The sequence below is a fragment of the Varanus komodoensis genome, unplaced genomic scaffold (genome assembly GCF_004798865.1).
Source record: "Varanus komodoensis strain SLA01 unplaced genomic scaffold, ASM479886v1 scaffold1, whole genome shotgun sequence".
Lineage (NCBI taxonomy): Eukaryota > Metazoa > Chordata > Lepidosauria > Squamata > Varanidae > Varanus > Varanus komodoensis.
In genome coordinates, this window is record NW_025335268.1 from 125181597 (window position 1) to 125203504 (window position 21908).

At 43.1% G+C, this 21908-nt stretch overlaps 1 protein-coding gene across 2 annotated transcripts; it reads left to right on the forward strand.

Moving 5' to 3' along the window:
* Positions 1 to 6198: 6198 nt before the first annotated feature.
* Positions 6199 to 20297, forward strand: PACSIN1 (protein kinase C and casein kinase substrate in neurons 1). Of its 2 annotated transcripts, none has more exons than XM_044451170.1 (9): positions 6199 to 6261; positions 9063 to 9219; positions 10426 to 10661; positions 11593 to 11748; positions 15182 to 15357; positions 17650 to 17770; positions 18323 to 18447; positions 18632 to 18825; positions 20188 to 20297. In XM_044451170.1, the coding sequence occupies exons 1-9, from the start codon at positions 6199 to 6201 to the stop codon at positions 20295 to 20297; spliced, it is 1338 nt and encodes a 445-aa protein (XP_044307105.1). The 2 variants fall into 2 exon arrangements, with proteins under 2 accessions (XP_044307105.1, XP_044307115.1); XM_044451180.1 differs by having other exon boundaries at positions 18323 to 18383; positions 18571 to 18825.
* Positions 20298 to 21908: the final 1611 nt, after the last annotated feature.

Consider the following 21908-nt stretch of genomic DNA (forward strand, 5'->3'; position numbering starts at 1 on the left):
ATTAGCCAAGAAGTAGAGTAATAAGAATATTTCAGATGTGTCTATTGTGGTCTGTCATTTAGAGTTGGTACCATGCATTTGCCTTCAGATGTTGCAAAAAGGAAAAGGAAACAAGTTCCCTGGAATTGCTAGCTATGCTGGTACCCAGATGAGAAATGTGTAAGGGGCAGAAATTCCATAATTTGTTCTGTCATTCTCTAAATGCAATCAGAAAAAGTCAGCAGACTATGGCAGCTAAATGGGAAAGGAAAGGAGGGACAAGTTGTATAATAATCAGGAACATTGAGATCCCAGAGTTGGCATGAGCCAGTACTTCTAACAGGATTTACAGCACTTGGAACATATGTGGGTAAATGCTTTAGGCTCTGGCATCTACGATACAACCAATCCCGAAGGCAGAAAAGAGTTCCAAAGGGGAATTTCTCATTGGTGTATAGCTAATATTCATGCATGCCACACTGCCATGTGGCTATAAATAAAAATCAGTCCACATAAATAGGAAAAAACCCATAAAATTAAAGGATACCAATCTGTAATAATTGGTAATAGCTTCCCAACAGGACACATTTGTACCTACTCACTGACACCTACCTAAGCCTGCTCCCCATAACCTTTTTATGGTTTTGTGGTGAGTGTCAAGCAGATGTGTCCATTTAAATTTCCCATAAAGCACTTGAGAGATGCTACTTTGGAAACACTGGGGCAAACTAAAATTGCAGCTACATCCAGAAGCTCAGTGTTGAGACAGAGTGTTGTCCATGTACCAGAGGCCCCCATTGGTAGAGGGAGACTCCAGAAGGCAATTTTTGTGGGGCCCCTGCAATCCTGGAATTGGCCCTACAATCCATCTTCCACTTTTCCAAAACAGGGAAGGCTTTTCTATAGTCTGACTCAGGGAATGTGCTAAGTGAGAACCTAGATAAACAAAACCTACAAGCTGTTAGGTGTTAGGGTCTATTTATATCCTTCCAAAAATAAAATCTTAAAGATGTCTTTCCCAGCAATCCTGACACAGGTTGGTCTTTCCATGTTGGTTGTAACAAGAAGCACAGAATCATCTGTATCAAGATTGCTGGGGAAGCGGGTGCAAAGTCTTTCCATTCCTTCTTCTAGAGATTCTTATACAGTTTGCTCTTCCTTCACTGAAAAGAACCTTAACCCTCAAGAAAAACCCTACCTTAAGTGCCTTCCATGCTTTTCCAACTAATCAGGAACCACATAATAAATATGATGCTATCATGACAGTGCACAGACAGCAGGTTTGCTCAGTGGTGAGGTAATTCTGCCATTTTTGCAGCAGTGTCCATAATGTTCACCTTATCACTCAATGCCTTTTGAATGCTGCTTTTCTTGATGAAAGTAAGAAAATATGATAAGATCTGTACTTATCTCCAGTTCTCACATAACATCATGTCTGAGCATTTCAATCATGTGTTTATATACAGGACCATCATTGTTCAGGGTTCAGTGTATGTCTATAAGCATATTTCTCTGTGACTGGTACATAAGTGGATGCACCTATTATTGACTACTTATGCTTATTTGCTTATTTTATGCTTATTTTATTTATGGCATGTTATCCTTATTCTTCAGCCAAAAAAGGCTCCCAGAGCAGCATACAAAGATAACAAAGTCTATGAGATATCATGCTTTTCCAGATGTGCAAGTTGCAACTGTTCCATTCTTACTTTGATTGCACCTGTGTTTTCACATTTACAGCTGCCTACATCTATTCCGTGTTGTACCTATGCAGCAGTGTAAGTTGCTGTGTTTGTGTGTGTGCAAACATGCAATGTCAACTGAGTGTGCATACTCTGTAAGCAGGTGCACACAGTTGTGTCCCTGTGTCTGCATGTGGGGGGCTCAGTCAGGCATTATTTATTATTATTTATTAGGCTTGCATTGCTAGGCTTCTGAGTTATATCACTAAACCCCTTCAAGGTACTGTTAGTTCCACTGCAGTGAGCTCTAGAAGCTGGCTTTCATGACAAGCTCAGATGCTGCAGTAACCATTTCAACACAGAATCCAGAAGGCTCAAGCCACATGATGATCAGACCTGTCAAACCACAGGCCCCTCCCCACACACATGCATCCATGTCACTAAAGGCAAAGCATTCCTTCCCCACAGCTAGAATAATAGAAATGCTGCACATTAATGGATAATATACTGTGCTTGTTCAGGGCAAGCAGTCTGTGACTTCTGCTTAGACTGGGAGGTGCTGTGTTTGGCTCCTGAAAGATTGGCTCAGTAAAGGGGGGACCCTAGTCCAGTGGTGGACTACCTGCTCTGCATGCAGAAGGTTCCAGGTTCAACCACTGGCATCTCCAGGTAGGGCTATAAAGATTCATTCCTGAAACCCTGGCAAGCTGCTGCTGGTCAGTGCCAATAATACTAGGACAGACTGACCAGTGATCTGGCTCAGTATTAGGTCCATTGCCACCTCCAAGCTGAATCACATAATATCTAGCACTTCCCCAAGACTGAAGTCAGTGCCACAGGCTGGTTGCCAACACTCTGGATCTGAATGGTTGGTGTTTTCCTTCTAAATGCTGCTTTAGCCCTCAATTATTCATCTTGTAGAATCTTTGCTTTTTTGCCTTTCTGAGGGCTCATGGCTAGCAGCCTTCTGGAGCAAGCACATTTTTTAAGACAAAATATATAAAACAGCCTCCCTCAACTTATCCTTCTTACTGCTCCCAGCCAGCATGACTAAAAGACAGGGATGGTACAAGCTGTAGTTCAAAATATCTGGAGGATACCAGGTAAGGGAAGGCTGTTATAAACAACTGTAGGAGGGTTCCCTTGTCTTTAAAAGATGCCAATATCTGGAGGATACCAGGTAAGGGAAGGCTGTTATAAACAACTGTAGGAGGGTTCCCTTGTCTTTAAAAGATGCCACAGAATGCTGTGTACAATTCGCGGATTAAATAATTGAACATGACACCGATTCACCACGCGCAGAGAATCATTGCCTTCTTTGGCTTGATACATTCTCCTAGAAGTAGGCTTTAATTTAGACATAGTAAATGCTCATCTGGAACATGTTTCAGAATTCATTACACCAATTCCATGAGTAAAGTTCACATTAAAATGTCTTTAACATTTAAATTTCCCATAAAGCACATCAGCCATGCTACTTTGGGAGCACTGGGAGAAACTAAAATTCCATCTGGACCCAGAGGCTTAGTTTAGCTTCTTCCAGGCACCAGAAACCACCAGTGATAGATACATACATACACAATGCTATTCTGATCCTACATTTCACTTTAAAATTGCCAAATGTGGCACACAAATAGAGTGGCTAAACCCAACGGAGGTCAATGGTACCTGTAACTTCAATGGTTATATGCAAAAGAAGGAATTTTGGCAATTAAAATTCATACTGCCACAGTGCTGCAAGAGCAAGTACAGTGGCACCTGCCAACATTCCTTCTTCTGCTGAACTGCTAAAACCACAATGCAGGTGCCTTGCCCTCTTTTCTCACCTATGCACTGACTGTGTGCCTCTTCTTCCTTCTCTAGACTTCCTTATCAGTAGTCCTGGCTTCATATGTCTCTTCCTTTGGATGATATTGCTGAAGGCTTAAGTAGCAAGGCATTCTCAAGGGATTCTCTGGGGATCTTGCATTCCTGAAAATCAGAAAAGATTAACCAAAATTACTTGTTCCTCATGATTCCCATCAGAGGGCAGGAAATAGGGATTGCCCCTCCTCCTTAAGTAAGTTGTTTTGCCTACAGTCTGGGCTAGTTGTACCTCATAACAGGCAAATACCAGGCATCTCATTCCAGGTGTTATATAATGATCCCCTATAACTGAGCAGAGCTTTAAGGACTGGTGGTTATAAAACAGCAAGGCATAGATGTATCCTAGTATGGGAATGTGGGGTGAGGGTTAAATCTATCAGAGCTCCAGTGCACACAATCCTCTCTCTCTCTCCCCCCTTGAGGATTGGAGAATATGCTTTCCAATTCCAAGCGCTTCCTGCTGCCTGACTTTAATTTGTCTCTGGATTTACTGCAGATGGAGACTGGAGAAGGCAGGCTCAGACTGCTGAGGGAAAGGCAGACAGAGCTCAGACACAGCAGGGAGGAGGACATGCTTTGATTGCCTAAGATGACAGAGGGAGTGTTGTTCAGTCATATTTTCAGCTTTCATCATTCCCTTTCCTACCTCCCCACCCACGTCTCATCCCCAAGGAGATTCCTAGAACTGGCACCCATCCGTCACTGCTGCTTTTTTACTTGAGATTGGTGGGCTGCTGCTCATGTGAGAATGCATGTTGACAGCCTGTGGTGCTGTGCTGAAATTTTGAAGTGTAGGCATTCAGCATGACAAACTCTGCAGCTGCATTCTCAAAGAGAGGACAAAAATGCGAAGAGCTTTGTTCAACCCCATCCACTGGCTGTTTCGAACAGTCTCCCTCTCAGCTGGACTGAGGTCCCATTCAGGACCAAGCCACCCTCACCCCCCAAATACTTTGCGTTGCAGCAGGGATGGCGCACAACGGTATATTGCAATATACTGGAAAATCCATTTTGCCAAACCACTGTGGGGATTCCTGTTAAAGTCAGAAGGAGCGAAGAAGCCTGAGTGGTCGGCAGATGACATCCTTGTCCTCATCCTTGTTAATCAAACATTCCTGCACTTAGATCCTGCAAGCCTGGCTCCACTGCCACACAGCTGAGGACAAGTGCCAGAGGCATGGGATGCCAACCTGGATGCGACTGCCTTACACGACAGCGTCCTCGAAGTGCTTGTTTACAGAGTCACTGCCCCAGCCCGAGAAGACAATGTTTAACACATGTCAGCTTCCATTAATGTATATTCAAGGCTGAAAGTAAATAAAGACAAAAAATGAAGGGCACTTCCCTTTCCTTGTTCATGCCTTCACGAAAAAGCTGAACGATTCACATTCAGAAAGGAAGAGAAAGGTGCAGAGATTCCTGGGCAGTGGGAATGGGAGTTTCACTTTCCCTAGAGAAGCCGTAAGGGAGGGAGACCCCACCAGCTTAGCTAACTGGAACATACTCTGCAATGGGCTCTCATTGTATAGAGCTCTGAGGCATTTTGAGCATGGAAGTTCAGTTCTACCCACAATACCAGCCTCCCCCACCTGATGTCCTTCAGGTATGTTTGAAGATAACTCCTGTCAACCCCAGCCAGCACGTCTAATGCATGCAACACTGAATGTTCTGGATTTGGGTTTGTTGCCTTGTGATTGGACAGTATTGTTGAGGATTAAACAACATTGTTGAATAAGGCTTAGAGCAGAGGTAGACAACATGGTCCCTGCAACCACCCATGTGTCTCAGACACTTTTCTAGGACCTACCAAGGTGATCTAGCCTTCCCACATTTGACATTTTTAACTGGTCCCCAGACATGTCTGTTGCTGTGCCTTCCACGGCAATCATTTTGTAGTTATGGCCAGGACAGGTTCTCAAATTGCCAAATCTGCCCACAGATAATACAACTGATATGACTGTCCTATTATATTCTAATAGATTTGTCTCTGAAGGAAGAAGGGGAAAAAAGACAAACCTGGATAGCTTAGCCTTATATAATGAGTAAAAATTAAAATTTTAGGAAACCCAGCACTCCTTCCCAATATGTGTAATGAAAAGGCAGACCTTCCTAGATAAATCAAAATTATCTCACCTATGGCACTGTTAGATGTGTTTCTCCCACTAACTCCTCCCATCTTCTCCCATCTTCTATTCCCCTCCCTGTCCTATAGCAACATGCAATGGATTGGATTCAGACCTACTCATACTTTGAATAGATCAATTAGAATCAATGAATCTATTTTAAGTGTGACCAAATATGGCTTGAACTCCTTGTATGCACAGTGGGAACCATTTAAAGGCTGATTAATAGCTTATTTCCATGGTATAGATTATTTCCAGTGCAAAAGTCTTATTTCCTAACTTGTCATGACATCTAAAGTTCCATTCATGCAGTTCATAGATTGATTGCTATGAAGATATTGATCCAAATTAAGGGGAGAGACCTGGTGTATAAATGGATTGAAAGCAGAAACTCAAGGCTTGAAAATGCAGGGCAGTTCCTTCCAATAAGCAGAAACAAAGTCCTCTGCCTGACCTTTTTCTTTTCTTCTTTCCTTGCAGTGAATGAGGTCTCGTGCAACCCACAGGGTGGCTGAACATTTGGCAATAGACAACAAGGGCAGCAAACCATGTCAGGCTCCTACGATGAGTCTGTAGCATCCGCTGAAGAAATAACTGACAGCTTCTGGGAGGTAAGAATGAAAGGGATGCAGAAGCTAGAGACCATGGAATGAATCTAAGCTGCAAAGGCTCTAAATTCAACCTGCAGAGACTCATTTCTCCTCCATGGGACCTGTCCCCATGAGTGCCACCTCACTGGGGATTGTGAAGGATACATGGGAAGGAATCCTTATGGAGTTACCCACATTGCTGTTTCACAGTACGCAGGACTCCCTTGAAAGGGAAAACCCATATGGAGCAAAGCTGGGGTAAAGGTGACCGAGTCCATTTCACTACTCCAATAGAGCCATCCTCTGATGTTACATGGCCCAGAGAGGGCTTGCTGAGGGGTCATTGCCTTCCTAGTGAGGGTTCTCCATCCCTGCTGTACAGTATGCCATGCATACATACAATACAATATTGGCTAAGGAGAGAGGCACTCTAATCTATCCCTTTGAAGGTCCAGCCAAAGTTTTCCAGTGAGCTTCATGCAAATGAGCTTTTTCATTGGTGATGTTGGTTGAACTAGCAAGAAACTAGTTCTTGGCTTGAGAGAACCCATGGCTTGAGAGAAGAGAAGCTGTGTGTTGTCATAGGAAGGGCTGTCAATGCCATGGATCTGGCTGGGGAGGAAATGAGTAGAACCTTCTGGAGCCCAGTGGACATAATCATACAGGACTTCTGAAACTTTCCACTTTTGAACTGAGGTTCTTACACTCTGGTTCATCTATGCTTGTGAAAACATACACACCAGGATGAATGCTGAATGTCATCTGAACTTAAGGCTGACAAATATGGCACCCAGCTTCCCACTTTGTTGCTCATAAGAACAGGCTCATCCATCACATTCAAACAAGGCTACAGTTGTTAAAATACGATGTGTGCTGCTTTGTAGGACAAAACCTAAAACATGTTCAGTGGCCCACCAAGATTCCTCAGGAGTCAAGCAGTTGACAAGGGATTGGGGAGGGGGAGTTTGAGAGGTGCTGTGCTAGAATGTGTTCCAACACCTCAGGTAGGTTTCTTTCAGTACTCAGTTTCCAAAACAAGAGATCAGACCACTTCATTTCTCTTCAGTGATGCTTTCAGGTGGCCAGATCTGATTGACTAGTTAACACTAATGACATCCTCAGGCTCACTGAAGTGATCCTCAATTGACTGAAAGAGCAAGAGAGTGTCGCAGCAGAGGTTGTAGACAGGTAGAAAAGGAGATACATGATCCTCAAAGTGTGGGAGAGCAATAATCAGGAGCCATCTTTGCTTGACCAAAAAAACACACATTCCAGTCTGAAAATTGAAATTAGCACACATTTGGCACTGCCCTATTTGGAGCAATTGTGTTTATTATATCTCCAGATGCCCCAGAGCCAACTCTGGAAACAGATTCTAGGGCTTAGTCTCTGGGGGAAGCCCCTCGCAATTGTTCTTTTCCTGGTATTCGTGCAAACAGGAGAGATTTTAAAAATCTGTGGTCTATCCATTCTTGCTATTGCAGAAGAGGACCTGCTCTTAGACCAGCGGTGGGAACCACTAGCTTTCCAGATGTTGCCGAACCACAAGTCCCAACACCCTAGCTACTGATGGAAATGGGAGTCCAACAATTTATGTAGGGTTACAAGTAGCCCATTTGTGCCTTGGACAAGTGAGGCACAGACTCAGTGGCAAAGAGGTACAAAAATGGCCACAGAAACCACCTTTTCATCCAGACTAATTTGATTTCACTTTTTGATTGGGTAGACCCCCTGATACATTGCAGGGATGCTGTGGACATAATCTGTCTTGACTTCAGCCAAGCTTCTGACAAAGTGCCCCATGATTTCCTGATCAGCAAACTAGGTAAAAGTAAGCTAGATGGAACAACAGTCAGGAGGCTCCACAGTTAGCCACAGAGCTGGACTCAAAAAGTGCTTCTCATCAGCACCTTTTCAGACTAGGGGGAGGTAGCAAATGGAGTATCACAGGGTTCTACCCTGGGCCCAGTGCTCTTCAACATTTTCATTAATGATTTAGATGAGAAACTTGCAGGGAACAATTATCAAATGTGCAGATGGCACAAAACTGAGTGGGACAGCTAATACCCTGGAAGACAGGAAGAAGATTCAAGGTGATCTGGATAGATTGGAGTGCTGGGCTGAAAACGAGAATGAAATTTAATAGGACAAATGCCAAGTCCTGCACCTATGAAAAAGAAACCAAATGCAATATTACAAGTGGGGAATACTTGACTCAACAATATTGCAAGTGAGAAGGATCTTAGAATTGCTGTAGATCACAAGCTGAAAGGAATCAATGATGTGATGCGGCTGCAAAAAGGACAAATGGGCATGTTTAGCCTCAAGAAGGGAAGACTGAGAGGAGATGCAATAGTGGTCTTCCAGTACTTGAAAGGTTGTCACAAAGGGAATAGGCAGGATCTCTTTTCAATCATCCCAGAGGGCAGGACATGGAACAATAGCATCAAGATACAGGAAGCCAGACTCCAGCTTAGCATCCTGACTGTCAGAGCAGTATGATAATGGCACCAATGACCTAGTGGGCTCTCTCACACTAGAGGCATTCAAGATGCAACTGGACAGCCAGTTGAGAGGGATGGTTTAACTTGGAGTTCTGCACTGAGCAAGGAGTTGGGGCTGATGGACCTCTGGCCCCTTCCAACTCTACTATTCTATGATTCTATACACCAATATTTTTTGATGGAAATGCCGTGTCCCTCAGCCAACGCTTCACAAGCAATTCATTCTTTTCCTGCCCCTGGTTTGTGCTGTGAGCCAAGCTAGTGTCCAGGAATCTTTCTGGGTCTACAGCTAGTCACTGCTCTACATGTGTCTGACAGGTAGGGAACTACAAACGGACAGTGAAACGGATTGATGATGGATATCGGCTGTGCAATGACCTGATGAACTGTGTACATGAGCGGGCGAAGATTGAGAAGGCATATGCCCAGCAGCTGGTAGATTGGTCCAAGCGGTGGAGACAGCTGATAGAGAAAGGTAATTTTCACTCCTAACCATGTTTCCTATTACTGGGATGAAGGATGGATGGTAGGGTGGAGTTGAAATTTGCAAGATAGTGTCAGCTTTTCTCCCCAGGAATTTTGAAATTTGCAAGATAGTATCAGCTTTTTCTTCTTGGTTTAATATCTCCCCAGGAATTTCTTCAGTTTAATTAGTTTCATTTGGAAGCTTTATTAATACGGACTTGATGGCCTGTAATGGAAACTGCCATGTCCCCATTAAAAAAGAGCCTCCCCAAACAATTACGTGTTTATTTTGAAATGTATTATTTCCAGATAAACATTTGGCCCAAGACTTTTCAATCAACAATGTTGTGAATTAGAAGAATTATTCTAAATTCAGTATATTAAATCATTCATAAAAACAAGTTGGAGCAACATTAAAACCTTGTGGTTGTCATACACACCACAAAGGTTTCAAAACTGCCCTTCCTTTTCAAGCAAATATGTGTTTACTAAGCACCAAGTCCTACTGCATTCAGTTGGACCAAATGACAAATAGGGGCCCATATAATTGCCACCTCACTTGTATACTTATACTTTTGTAAGGCCAGTGCCAGCACCAAGATATTCCATTCTTGCAAGTCCAATGCCAGCACTCAAGATATTCCATACTGGAGGGCAGGAAGTGTGACCTTACCAGGATATGATAGGCCAAGCTAAATATGAAGAGGGAGATCTATGATGGGTGTTTGGATTTCTTAAAAATAAATAATACTCTCATTCTATTGCTTTGAAGATTCAGGAAGGGCTATAAGGGGATGGGGTGCTCAGCCCTGCCCCAATGGCACTTCCCCAATCTTCCAAGCGATCTCAGGGGTCTGCCGATTACACAAATTCACTGTATTGTCCTCATTGTCCTCATATTCCAATATACTGGTTTAAAAACAGTGAGGTGAGATACATACTCCAGTGTTGGACAGGGGAGTGCACAACTGCATAACGTAAATGTCCACAAATGAAAATGGTGAAGTCTGCAATTAGAGTGCCTTGATATTCTCCCAAGCACTGCCATGGCATGCTTCCTAGCTCTCCGCCAGTTTTTCTACAAGAAAAATGGGAAAGAGGATAGCGCCTTATCCTGTGGCTGATTATGAGCATGTGTTGTCTGTAAGAGAAGGACAGGCTGTTATTTCAGATGCCAAATGGTTACCCCAGTTTTGCTGGTTCTCTCGGTGCACAGGCCCACAGTATGGCAGTTTGGAGAAAGCATGGATGGCCATAATGACAGAGGCAGACAAGGTGAGCGAGTTGCATCAGGAGGTGAAGAATAGCTTGTTGAATGAGGACTTCGAGAAAGTGAAGAACTGGCAGAAGGATGCCTTCCACAAACAGATCATGGGAGGCTTCAAAGAGGCCAAGGAAGCAGAGGATGGTTTTCGGAAAGCACAGAAACCTTGGGCCAAGAAGATGAAGGAGGTAGGAAGAATGGAGAGGGGAAGGGCAACGTGCCTCACAACTTCAGTAGTTTTAAGGAGGAAAGAAGCCCGACAGCTTCCTTGAATAGTAGTTGAAATAACACTCCCAGTCTCCAGGGTGCTTCCAGTTGTGATTTTTATTCTGCAATCCTCCTTCATTCATGGAATTTGACAGGGGCCGTAGATAATCATGTCTTCAAGACGTAACTTCCCATGTTTCCCCACCATTTTTTCTATCCTTTTCCTTAGCAGAGATAATCTGTTAAGTAAAAGAGTCAACTGCACAAGACTTTTTGACTGGGATGTTAGGAGACCTCCATCTGAAGCAACCACAGAAGCATAGCAGGAGACATGAGCTGGGATCTCTTTTTCTCCCCAAGGACTAAGTAATACCTGCAGGATAATATGAAGGTCACCAGCATGGAAAGGAGAATATTATGCATTATGTTCACGGTATCTGTTAAGTTCCACCTTTAGGGTTTAGGTAATTCCTTCAGAGATCTTTCTGCATCTAAATGCATCTGGTCCTGATGAAGCAATAATTCTACTGCTATAAATCTGTTTGCCTGGTGATGGTCTCAGAATCTGGACACTCGAAAGGTTTAGTATTAAAAGAGATGTCCAGCCATCATTGTTGCAGAGAAAATATTACAATGTGCTGACATGGCTAAATTAAGAAGTACAAACTATGTAGTTTGTAGAGTTTACTGCAATAACCAGAAAGAAGCTTCGAAATACATACATGGGATGCTCTACTTAAAAAAAAAAAATCATAGTAAGTTTTATTAAGAGGTAGATGCTTTGCAATGGGGAAGGATTTTCTTTGGAGTAGATTGTTAGCTGCAGTCTTAACGCAGAGGCTTCGAAAGTGATGGGGTATGAAACCTTGCACTGAGACTGGCTTCTTTTCCTTCTGTCTCAACTCAAACCAGCTTGAGGCAGCTAAGAAAGCATATCACCTTGCATGCAAAGAAGAGAAGCTTGCATTGACTCGGGAAGCCAACAGCAAAACTGAGCAGTCCATCACCCCAGACCAGCAAAAGAAGCTGCAAGACAAGGTGGAAAAATGCAAGCAGGATGTGCAGAAGGTAGGTGTGACTTCAACCAAGGGAACTGAAGAATCAATGCCTAAGCACCCACTAATGGGAACATTATTTATTTATTCGTTCAACTTATATGTCACTATACTAGTCCAAGTGGATCACATAAAATAACAATATTTCATAAAATAACCATAATAAAAACAACCTACAATAAAACAGAGAAATATGCAGCCAAGGACAGATATTCATCAGTTAAAATATATTAAAGGTAAAAACAGTATAAATAAAATCAATTATTAAAATAACTGGAGAAGAGGACTGTTTTTGTCTGGCGCCAAAAAGACTGTAAAGATGGTGCCATGCGATCTACTTTTGAAAAGCCATTCCATAAATGGGGCACAGCCACTGAGAAGGCCCCTCTTCAATTTGCTATCCTCTTCACCTCCCTAAAGGATGACTCACTCATAAGGGCCACCTCACCAGTTCTCAGGGACTGGGTAGATATATATGGGAACAGGCAGTCCTTCAGGTATCTCGGTCCCAAGCCATTTAGGGCTTTCTATGTTAGTACAAGCACATTAAATTGGCCGTGGAGCTGGATGATATGGGTGTGTGAACTTGTTTGTACCAGCAGTCACACCACTCTATTCTGTACCAGTTGAAGTTTAGTGACCATCTTCAAGGACAGCCTCACATACACCGTGTTGCAATAGTCAAGCCGAGAAGTTACCAGAGTGTGTGTAACTGTGGCTAGGCTCTACCTGTCCAGTTAGGGCCACAGTTGGTAAATTAGACACAGCTGAAAGAAAGCGTTCCTGGCCACCTAGTCTACCTGAAAGCCAAGTGATAGTTTTGGATCCAGGAGCACCCCCAAGCCATGAACCCTGTCCTTCAGGGGGAGTGCAACCCCATCAAGGACAAGTTGAAGGCCCACCCTCTGGGCACGCAGATCATCCACCAACAGCACCTCAGTCAAATCTGGATTGAGTTTCAATTTATTGGCCCTCATCCAATCCATCCAGCTTGACAGAGACTGCCTCACCTGGGTTAGATGAAAATGAGATGTAGAGCTGGGTGTCATCAGCATATTGATGACACCTCAGCCCCCACCTCCAAATGACCTCTCCCAGTGGTTTCGTGTAAATATTAAAGAGCATGAAGCTACCTTATACTGAGTGAGAGCATCGGTGTGTCTAGTCTAGCACTGAGGACATTGACTAGCAGTAGCTCTCCGAGGTTTCAGGCAGGAGTTCTTCCGGCCCATCTGGAGATGCTACAGATTGCACTGGGACCTCCTGCATGCACAGCATATGCTGTACCACTAAGATATGGCCCCTTCTTATGTACATTCATTCACAGTTCATTCTTTCATGCAAAGAAACAACAATCCAGCCTCCCTCACAGCTAACCATCACACACAGAAATGTGCATACACAGAAGACATAGGTACAGACATAAATACCAAACATGCACCATTTCTTTTGCAATACTTCCTCATACACAACCATGAATCACCTTTCTCATGCACTTGCCCATCCTTACAAGAAAGGTCCCTTATCATGCTTCTGAGTATATATACACCCTTTCCGTTCTCTATGCCCACACTCCTCTGACAATGGACTTTCATGCCAATGCATACAGTTCTCGCGTGTATACTACTCCATATACATGTACATTTCTACATCTTATGTATCCGGTTACATACATTCTTCTCATATTTGCAACTGCATCAGCTTTCCTTACACACTTCAGGTGTGCACGTCTTTTCTATGTCATATAATCTGGCTGTAAATAGAAGAGCACTGTTTTATCAAGCATACCCAAATCACTGCTGTGTCCCCCACAAAACTAGCCTTTTAATGCTTGAAATTTAATTCTTGAAATTCAGTAGCACTAGAAAAAACATGGTGCTGGACCTACTCCTCACTTTTTTGCCTCTCTCCACTGTTGCAAGGCAAAGCCTGCACTGTGCATGCCACAAACAGGAGAGAAGGGGCAGGCAAATGAGAAGCTATATGACCATGGACTGGAGAAATAAAGCCTTACAGTCCCCATCTAGGAAATGCAATTGGGCACTGCCTTCCAGCTGAGCGCTCTCAACTTGAGGGACACAAGCTGTTACTTTGTAGGCTGCACTCTCCCCCTACATGTACCCACCGGGTCTTCTGCGGGCTAATCCCACTCTCACATTCAGTTAGTCTTCTTGACAGGAAAGTTATGTATCAACCTCTTTTATGGATTTTCAAAAGTCATTTTTTTCTTTTAAATTACTTCCAGCTTTGTGCAAAACTTGGAGAAATCACACCAAGGGCAGGCACAATCTCAGCCGATTAAAGCACAGTCCTGTGTTGTTGCCCATAAACCTTTGGACTTGGAAGGCAACGAACATCCAATTAAGCAGGGGAGGCTTGCCTCTGAGCTCCCCTTACACTGGAAACCAGTTAGATAGTCAATTTCGCCCATCCAAATGCTTTCCCTCTCCTCACAAGAATGAAGGACCGAGACAGTTCCTGGATTTGGCAGGAGCTGGTGGTGCCCTCAGAATGCCCCCCCCCCCCAGTGGTGCCTCCCTGTCCCCAGAACATCCCCCAGCCCTTGTCCTGAAGACTTTTCCTCAATTGTTATGATGATCCTGCAGTTTCCTACGGCTGGCCTGAAAGGATCTACCAGTCATAGGATTGTGCTGTAATAAGAGTAGAGTAAGAGGAAAAGAATAGGAACACAGACAAAATCATTTTCCAGCTGTTGGTGCTCTTGGGCTTTAGCGTTATTGTTATTAAAATAGTTATTGGAATTACTGGTAACTATGGTTTACTATTTAGTGCAAATTAGTTATTTACAGGTTTTTATATCAGCTGTCTTTTCTTCTTCCATATCCCACCTGAACTACTATCAAAACCTCTCTATCAGTTCTTATCACTGTCAGAACTGTGATTAAGAAGAAATCCAAAATTAACTTGGGACCGCCATTCTAATATGTTTCTATAATAAATTTCACCCACATTTGCCTTTCTTCAAAGCAACATCTTTTCAGTATAGATGGCTAGGACCGACAGTAAAATTAATTTTAATAGAGTACTGACCTGGAAGAAAGCCATAATGCAGATGCATTCTTAAGACTGGCAACATTATGCAGATTTATTTGGGAGTAAGCCCTATATCATTATATGGGACTTGCATTAAATAATCTTGCACAGGACTGGTCTGTAAAAGTTGTAGTACAGTATAGTGAAGCTAACTATGTTTAAGCACACTGAATATCCAGTCCAGAAAATCTGTCTAAGCCATAGATGGACAGAAAGTAGATCTACAGATTTTTGGGTGTCAGCTCCCGGCACTCCTGATGACTGGCAATGCTTGTGTTGGTTTATTGGCATTGATGTCTAAAACATTTGGAATCTATCTTCTGCCCACTTCTGACCTACCTGAATTATACTGGGTTGGAGATCTTAATCTTACCTTTCTGTTGCTCCTGCAGACTCAGGAAAAATATGAGAAGGTTGTGGAGGAACTGAGCAAGTGTACCCCACAATACATGGAGAGTATGGAGCAGGTCTTTGAGCAATGCCAGCAGTTTGAAGAGAAGAGACTCAGCTTCCTGAAGGAGGTGCTGTTAGATATCAAGCGGCACCTGAACCTGGCAGAGAACAGCAGGTATATCACCTTCCATTGAAACTCTGCAGTAGTGAAGTGGGAAACTCTTTGCTGAGAGGGATGCTACCTTCATGAGCACTTCCATCATGCTCACCTTCATTTCCATTCAGTGTTGCTGGATATGTATGTATGGAAGCATCTCTTGTACTAACTTCAACACCAAATAACCAGGCGAAGACCTTTTTATTTATGCAGCATTTTAAATGTTAATATTATTGAATTTTATTCGGCCAGGGCGGCTTATTTTATTTTACTGTATATATTTTAATTGTCATTGTTTTAATGTATTTTGTATTCAATGTTGTAAGCCGCCCCGAGGCCTTGGCAAGGGGCAGCATAGAAATGTTTTAATAAATAAATAAATAAATAATAAATAACAACTATGGGGAAAGTGTATCCCCAGAGGGCATACAATGTGATGCAGGGGAACACCACTCTGCCATTGCACCTCGGGCCATGCAAACTAGGCAGTCTTCGCTAGTGCCGCTCTCATGTCTGCCTGCCTGCCATGCTGTGTGACAATGCAGGGATGGGTTCTCATTCACCAGAGGTCTTTGAACAAAGACTAGGAATCCACCTGTTTGGCATGCTGTAGTCCTGGAGTAGCAATCCCTTTTCAACTCTATGAATCTACAGTGTGTCTGGGATGACAAAAGACTCAGCTTAAGGCATGTTTAGTTTGCAGAGACTGGATGTACTCAGGCTGAGCTAAAAGGAAACAGTAGCCGGTGAAATGTTGTAGAAGTCTGGAGCTGACCACATTCAAGAAAGTGCTAGAGTCCAGCATTTCAGATCTTTCCTTCAGCCATAACCATATCAGCACAAGAAGCAGAAAGAAGTGGTAAAGTCATTACATATCAGGTGGACTGTACCATTTCCAAATGAAGGTGGAATCCCTGCTACCCATCTGGAGGTTGTATCCTTCCTAGAAATACAAATCGAGAACATCTGTGAAAACAGTCTAACCTGGCCTTCCCTGCACTAATGTTCTACTTGCAGAGGATTTATGTAAAGGGAAGTATTTAAGATTCCCAGTTGCAGTCTTAAGTGATGCAATCAATTCTGCTATTTCAGCCCCTCCTCCTGCAACTAGATCCAGCCATAGGAGAAAAAAGGAGAGAGAAGAGTTGGCATTTCCAGTGTTAACAAAATTCCAATGCGATGGAAGGCATTGTTCCCATTCTTCTATTAGTATAAATCTATTCATGATAATAAAACAGTCAGTGTAATACCTGAACACATATAAATATACTTAATGGTCTGCATGTCAGGAAGTGCTCCTCTGAAATACTTTGGTTAAATTATTTTAGCAATACCAGTGTTTGTTCTTGAAACTTGCTGTATGCCTGGCATTTTACAGACAAATGTCCTATTGCATTCCGTGAGCTACAAGGAAATGATACAGGAGCTACAGACAAATAGCTGCAGGCTACTCCCAATTCAGTGCCTGCTGAGGGAAATGTTATCCATGGATAACAACCATATCTTTGGCATGGATGCTCAGACATCACTATAAGTCACAGATGAGAAAACAGCAAAGAAGCATTTCATCTTTCTTGGGGTGCTTCTAGAAGAGCCAGTCAAAAGACATTGTGCAGCTATTCCATCTTTTCCTCCTGAAAAGTTTCTGGACTAAGAAAAAAGTATGGAAGTGGTGAGGGGAAAACATGGTTACAAATAGAAGACAATGACATTGCATGGTCCCTCTAAATTTCTAAGTGAGGCAGCTGGTGATTATATAATGAAAACCCCATCCTGAATTTCCCCTTGTATTTTAAACGAGAGAACAATTGTTGGGCAGACATGCGTGTGTCACTGGTGCCCCCTTGTGTTTGATGAGAGCAATCTGACTGCTGTTTTCCTATTTTATAAAAGCTTGTGTGGGCAGCCTGAGGCCCTACTGATGTTGCTGGACTCTAGCACCTATTAGCCCCATCCAGCATGGCCAGTGGCCAGGATTTTAGGGGGTGGAGTCCAACAACTTCTGGAGGTCGCAGATTCCCCACCCTTTCTTTAACAATCTGGGAAACTGCTGTGTATGAGGCCAGGTCACTGGTTCATCTAGCTCACCTTTACCTACACTGACTGGCACCAGCTCTTCTGAGTTTCAGGTAAGACTCTTTCCCTGCCTTACCTGAGGATGCCACCCATTCAACCTGGGACCTCCTGTATGCAAGGCACATGCTCTACCTTTGAGCTATGGTCCTCCCACTCCCCTGCTGGATTCCTACTTCAGTCATGTCTAGTTTTGAGTAGAATGTGTTGTCTTATACTTCTGTTTATGATATACAGCTATTCTAAAGTCTACCGTGAGCTGGAGCAGACCATCCGCGTGGCTGATGCTCAGGAGGACCTGCGCTGGTTCCGCAACACGAGTGGCCCAGGGATGCCTATGAACTGGCCACAACTAGAGGTAAGAAACTATTCTCTCAGGAATGGCTGCATTAGTAGATTGAACAGCTTCAGCTCTTGATGATTTGTCAAAAGTGACTGGTCATGATCATTTTCTGGATCCTCAGAGCAGATGTGAACCTCCAATAAACACCAGCTGCTGGGGAGCAATAACTAGAGAGGTTGTATTATTATTATTATTATTATTATTATTATTATTATTTAAAACATTTCTATGCTGCCCCCATCGCAACAAAGCCTCGGGGCGGCTCACAACAAAAACAAACAAAAGCATATAAAAATTATACAATAAAAATATTAAAACCCGGTGCATCTCGGCTTAATTTAAAAAAAAAAACTACATAATAAATTAACAATTAAAATAAGTTTTAAATAAAAAGCTCTTAGCCTGGCGCCAAAAAACAAATAATGACGGTATTTGGTTTTCCCAGAGACATCTGGCAGCCTCCAGCAAGAAAGAGGATACTGGACTAGGGCTCAGCACAAGTGGACTTAGAAGAAAATTAGTGCAGGGCTGCTGTTATGAGTTCACGGCATGTTTCTTCACCTGCAGGAGTGGAATCCAGATGCAACGCAAACGATAGCCAGGAGAGAGAAACCTAAAAAGAATGAAGCAGGCAATACATCCAATGCCAGTGCGGGTGGGGAGGCTACAGCACAGGCTGGGGACCGCGGCAGGTCAGTATGCCAAGCATCCTCCAGTGGGTCTTCTGGTAACATTTATACCAGAAGGAATAGGAGGGTTTGGGCAAAACGTATCATGGCAGTAGAATCCAGGATCAGCTGTTGTCCCCTAGCATTGGATATCACTGAGTACTTTACACACAACATCCGTTTTCATGTCTCCATGTTGCCATGTCAGTGTGAGCAGCTATGAACGTGGCCAAGCCTACGCTGCAGAGTGGTCAGATGATGAAGGCGGCAACACCTACAACTCCAGCGAAGCCAACGGCGGTGCCAACTCCTTTGAGGAAGATTCAGCTGGGAAAGGCGTGCGCGTACGAGCTCTGTACGATTACGATGGGCAGGAACAGGATGAACTGAGTTTCAAAGCAGGTACGGCATAAAATGTGATAAGCTATGGCTATTCGGGAGGTAATGAGGCCCTCTGAGCCTGAGCAGAGCAGTGATCAGAGACTGTCTTTCAGATCTTTCAGAAATTTCTTCCCACAGTGGATGTCTCGTTTTAGGACTTTAGCTAACATGTGTCCTAGCAACTGCCTGTTCTAAAAATATATGGAACTACAGCAAAATTCAAGAATGGAAAATAGATCCACTCTGCCTTTTTTCCTCCTTAAAATCCTTACAAAGTTCAAGTCCCTTATACATATTGGCAGCCTATTCTCTTAATTGTAGTGTTATCTAAAATAAGATGGGTTGTTTAGAAAGCACTTAGGCTAACACCTGACACCATTAGAAGGCTTGAAATAGCCTCTTCTTTTAGCTGGCCCCCTTAGTACAGGGGTGCACACTATTTTTGACCTGAAGAGCTGTCACAGGTGACTTCCAGAGTAGTGAAGTCCACATACACCAGTCACAAGGGCACAATCCTATGGCCAGTAGACACTGCCCAGCTGGCCACAGGAAAACATGGAGTCCCTTCTGCAGCCTTGGAAAACTCAGTTGAGGTTGTAGCAGGAACTCCCATGTTGGAAAGTCACCTGGCCACAGCCCTGAAGATGGAAGACTGTCTTTGGGACATGCACTGAGGCTATATTCTGGGGGCAAGGAGGAAAGGAGTAAGGCATTGCCACTGTCCTGCCTCAGCTGCTGCTACTCATGAGGAGGAGAACATTTAGATGGACAAAATCAGCCATCTCATTGGTTTTTTTGGACAAGGGGAGTGCAAAGGCCATCATAGCCTCCACATGTCTGCCATGTTTGCTTGGATCATAATCACACTGGCTTGTGCTCTTAGTTGTCTAAAGCATCCTGCCAAGCTGGAAGACCAGAAAGATATCAGAAAGCTGGAAGATATCGGGTGTGGATATATGTAAGATGGACATTTACACCACTAGCATTTCAGTTGTGCCAAGCGCACCAAACCTAGCACCTTTCTTAAAGGGATAATTTAAGAATTAAATTAAATTCTTAATTTAACTCCACCTTCAAATGCATATAACAAGGCCCCAATTTTATTATTTAATCAAAAATACTCATGAGTAGCTGAACTTGAGGAGACGCAGAGGACAGGTGCTTTATTCATTCTTCAATGACCATTTTTCAGCTCAAAAATTTATCAAAGGTTAAACATGTATCTGGAACAATACAGGGAAAGATCTATTTTCTCTTCGATAGAAGAAAAATGGCCAATGGGGAAATGATTAGACACACATTCATTTGTGTAATTTGATCTTACTCTGGTAGAGGGATGGTATCACAACAAATCCCAATTTTAATTTGTTGTTATTGTCCTAGGTGATGAATTAACCAAATTAGGTGAAGAAGATGAACAAGGGTGGTGCAAAGGTCGCCTAGACAATGGGCAGCTTGGTCTTTATCCAGCTAACTACGTGGAATCTATCTAATTTTGTCATGTTCTCACTGCTGTCAGAAAAACAACCAACCCTCTGTCATTTCCCATCTCTCTATGCCAGCCAAGTAGCCATCTTGCCGTCCAGTCACTCACTCAGCAGTTAGAAATCTAAATGTATTTTCCAATCAATCCTTTATTTTTTTAATAGCCATCTCTGAAGAGTATTTTGTGGTCGCTTTAATCTTTTTTTGAAATAATAAGATACAAAAGGTCGATACTGTCTACAGAGGGCTTGTCCTGTTAGTGAAAGTCAATACCTCAAGCCTTTAAAACCAATCCAATGAGACTTCTGATTGGTTGGTTTTAAGGACAATGTGTTATGACCCACATTCCAATTGGCTTGAACTATTTGCATCCCCTGTCACTTAAGTTACTGAGGCCAATCAACCCCCTGAATAGAATGAAACAAAAATAGGGAGGAAATGAAGTATACCCTCATTAATTTGTTATTTCTTTCTACCCCTCTCCCTTCTGTACCCCCCTCTTTTTTTCTTTTTTCTTTTGGTCTTTTCTTATTTTGAAAAGGAAAAGACAAATACTCTTTGCCTTCTCCAAAAAACCACAGTCATATTCTTATGCTGTAATATTTCTGTTGCTCCGCTGATCACTCAGAACCATTGTATTAACTGAGAGTGTATGCCATGAATTAAAAGGTTCCCTCCACAGTGCCCTGAGATTCCATTTCCCCCATGAGAACGGGACATGTAATGGCTTCCCATTCCTATAGTTTAGAGACAAGCAGAGGCTCTGAAAACAATGTGGACATCCTATGCCAATCATCGAAGTGTATGGCTCCTTTTACGTGGCTTCTCTTGAGTACTGGTGACCTGATCAGGTGGCGGGACAATGCATGTCTTTAATACTCAAACATAGCATAGGTATCTCTGCTGCTTTCAGTCTGAGAGCTCTCTACTGAGGCAGAAAAAAGAGTCCACCAGGCTTTGATAGAGAAATGCATTTAATGTGATACAACTCCAAAACTTTATTGGAAACTGATTACACGTCAGATTTACATTCTTGAGATTGGCCATTAAGTTGTTGAGGTTGGAATGCTGGTGGAAGCCCGCCTTGGAAGGAGATCTAAGTCAAGGAATGTGTTTCATGAACCACTCAGAAACTGGTTGGAAATACCACGCACTAAATAGAGCAGGGAACTGGGAGCAGGGCTAGGTCCCCCATACCGGGATGTTGCAGCTGCATCTCCATTGTCAACTGGAGGAGGAGAGCCATCAGCATAGAAGATGCATGATAAAGGAAGCATGCAGCAGTTGGTGTGGTATCATGAGCAGCACATGGCATGGAAGGCATTCAGTAGCTGACATGGATTTGTAATAGGCATTAGTACCAGTGCCAGACAAAGGTTATCCTAAAGGTGGTGGAAAGAAGAGGCCAGTTAGATTTCTATGCCTGTTTGCTATGGACAAAAACATGCAGCTGAATTTGTACATGGATTTGCAACTTTGTTTCAGAGCCAGGGATACAACCAGGTAAGTGAAGGAGTAGAGAAATACAGAGAAATCACTGAAAAGACCCAGTTACGGGTGAGATGCTATGTCTACTTCAGGTAGAATTAATAGATTGCTAAGGGGCATTTTCATCATGA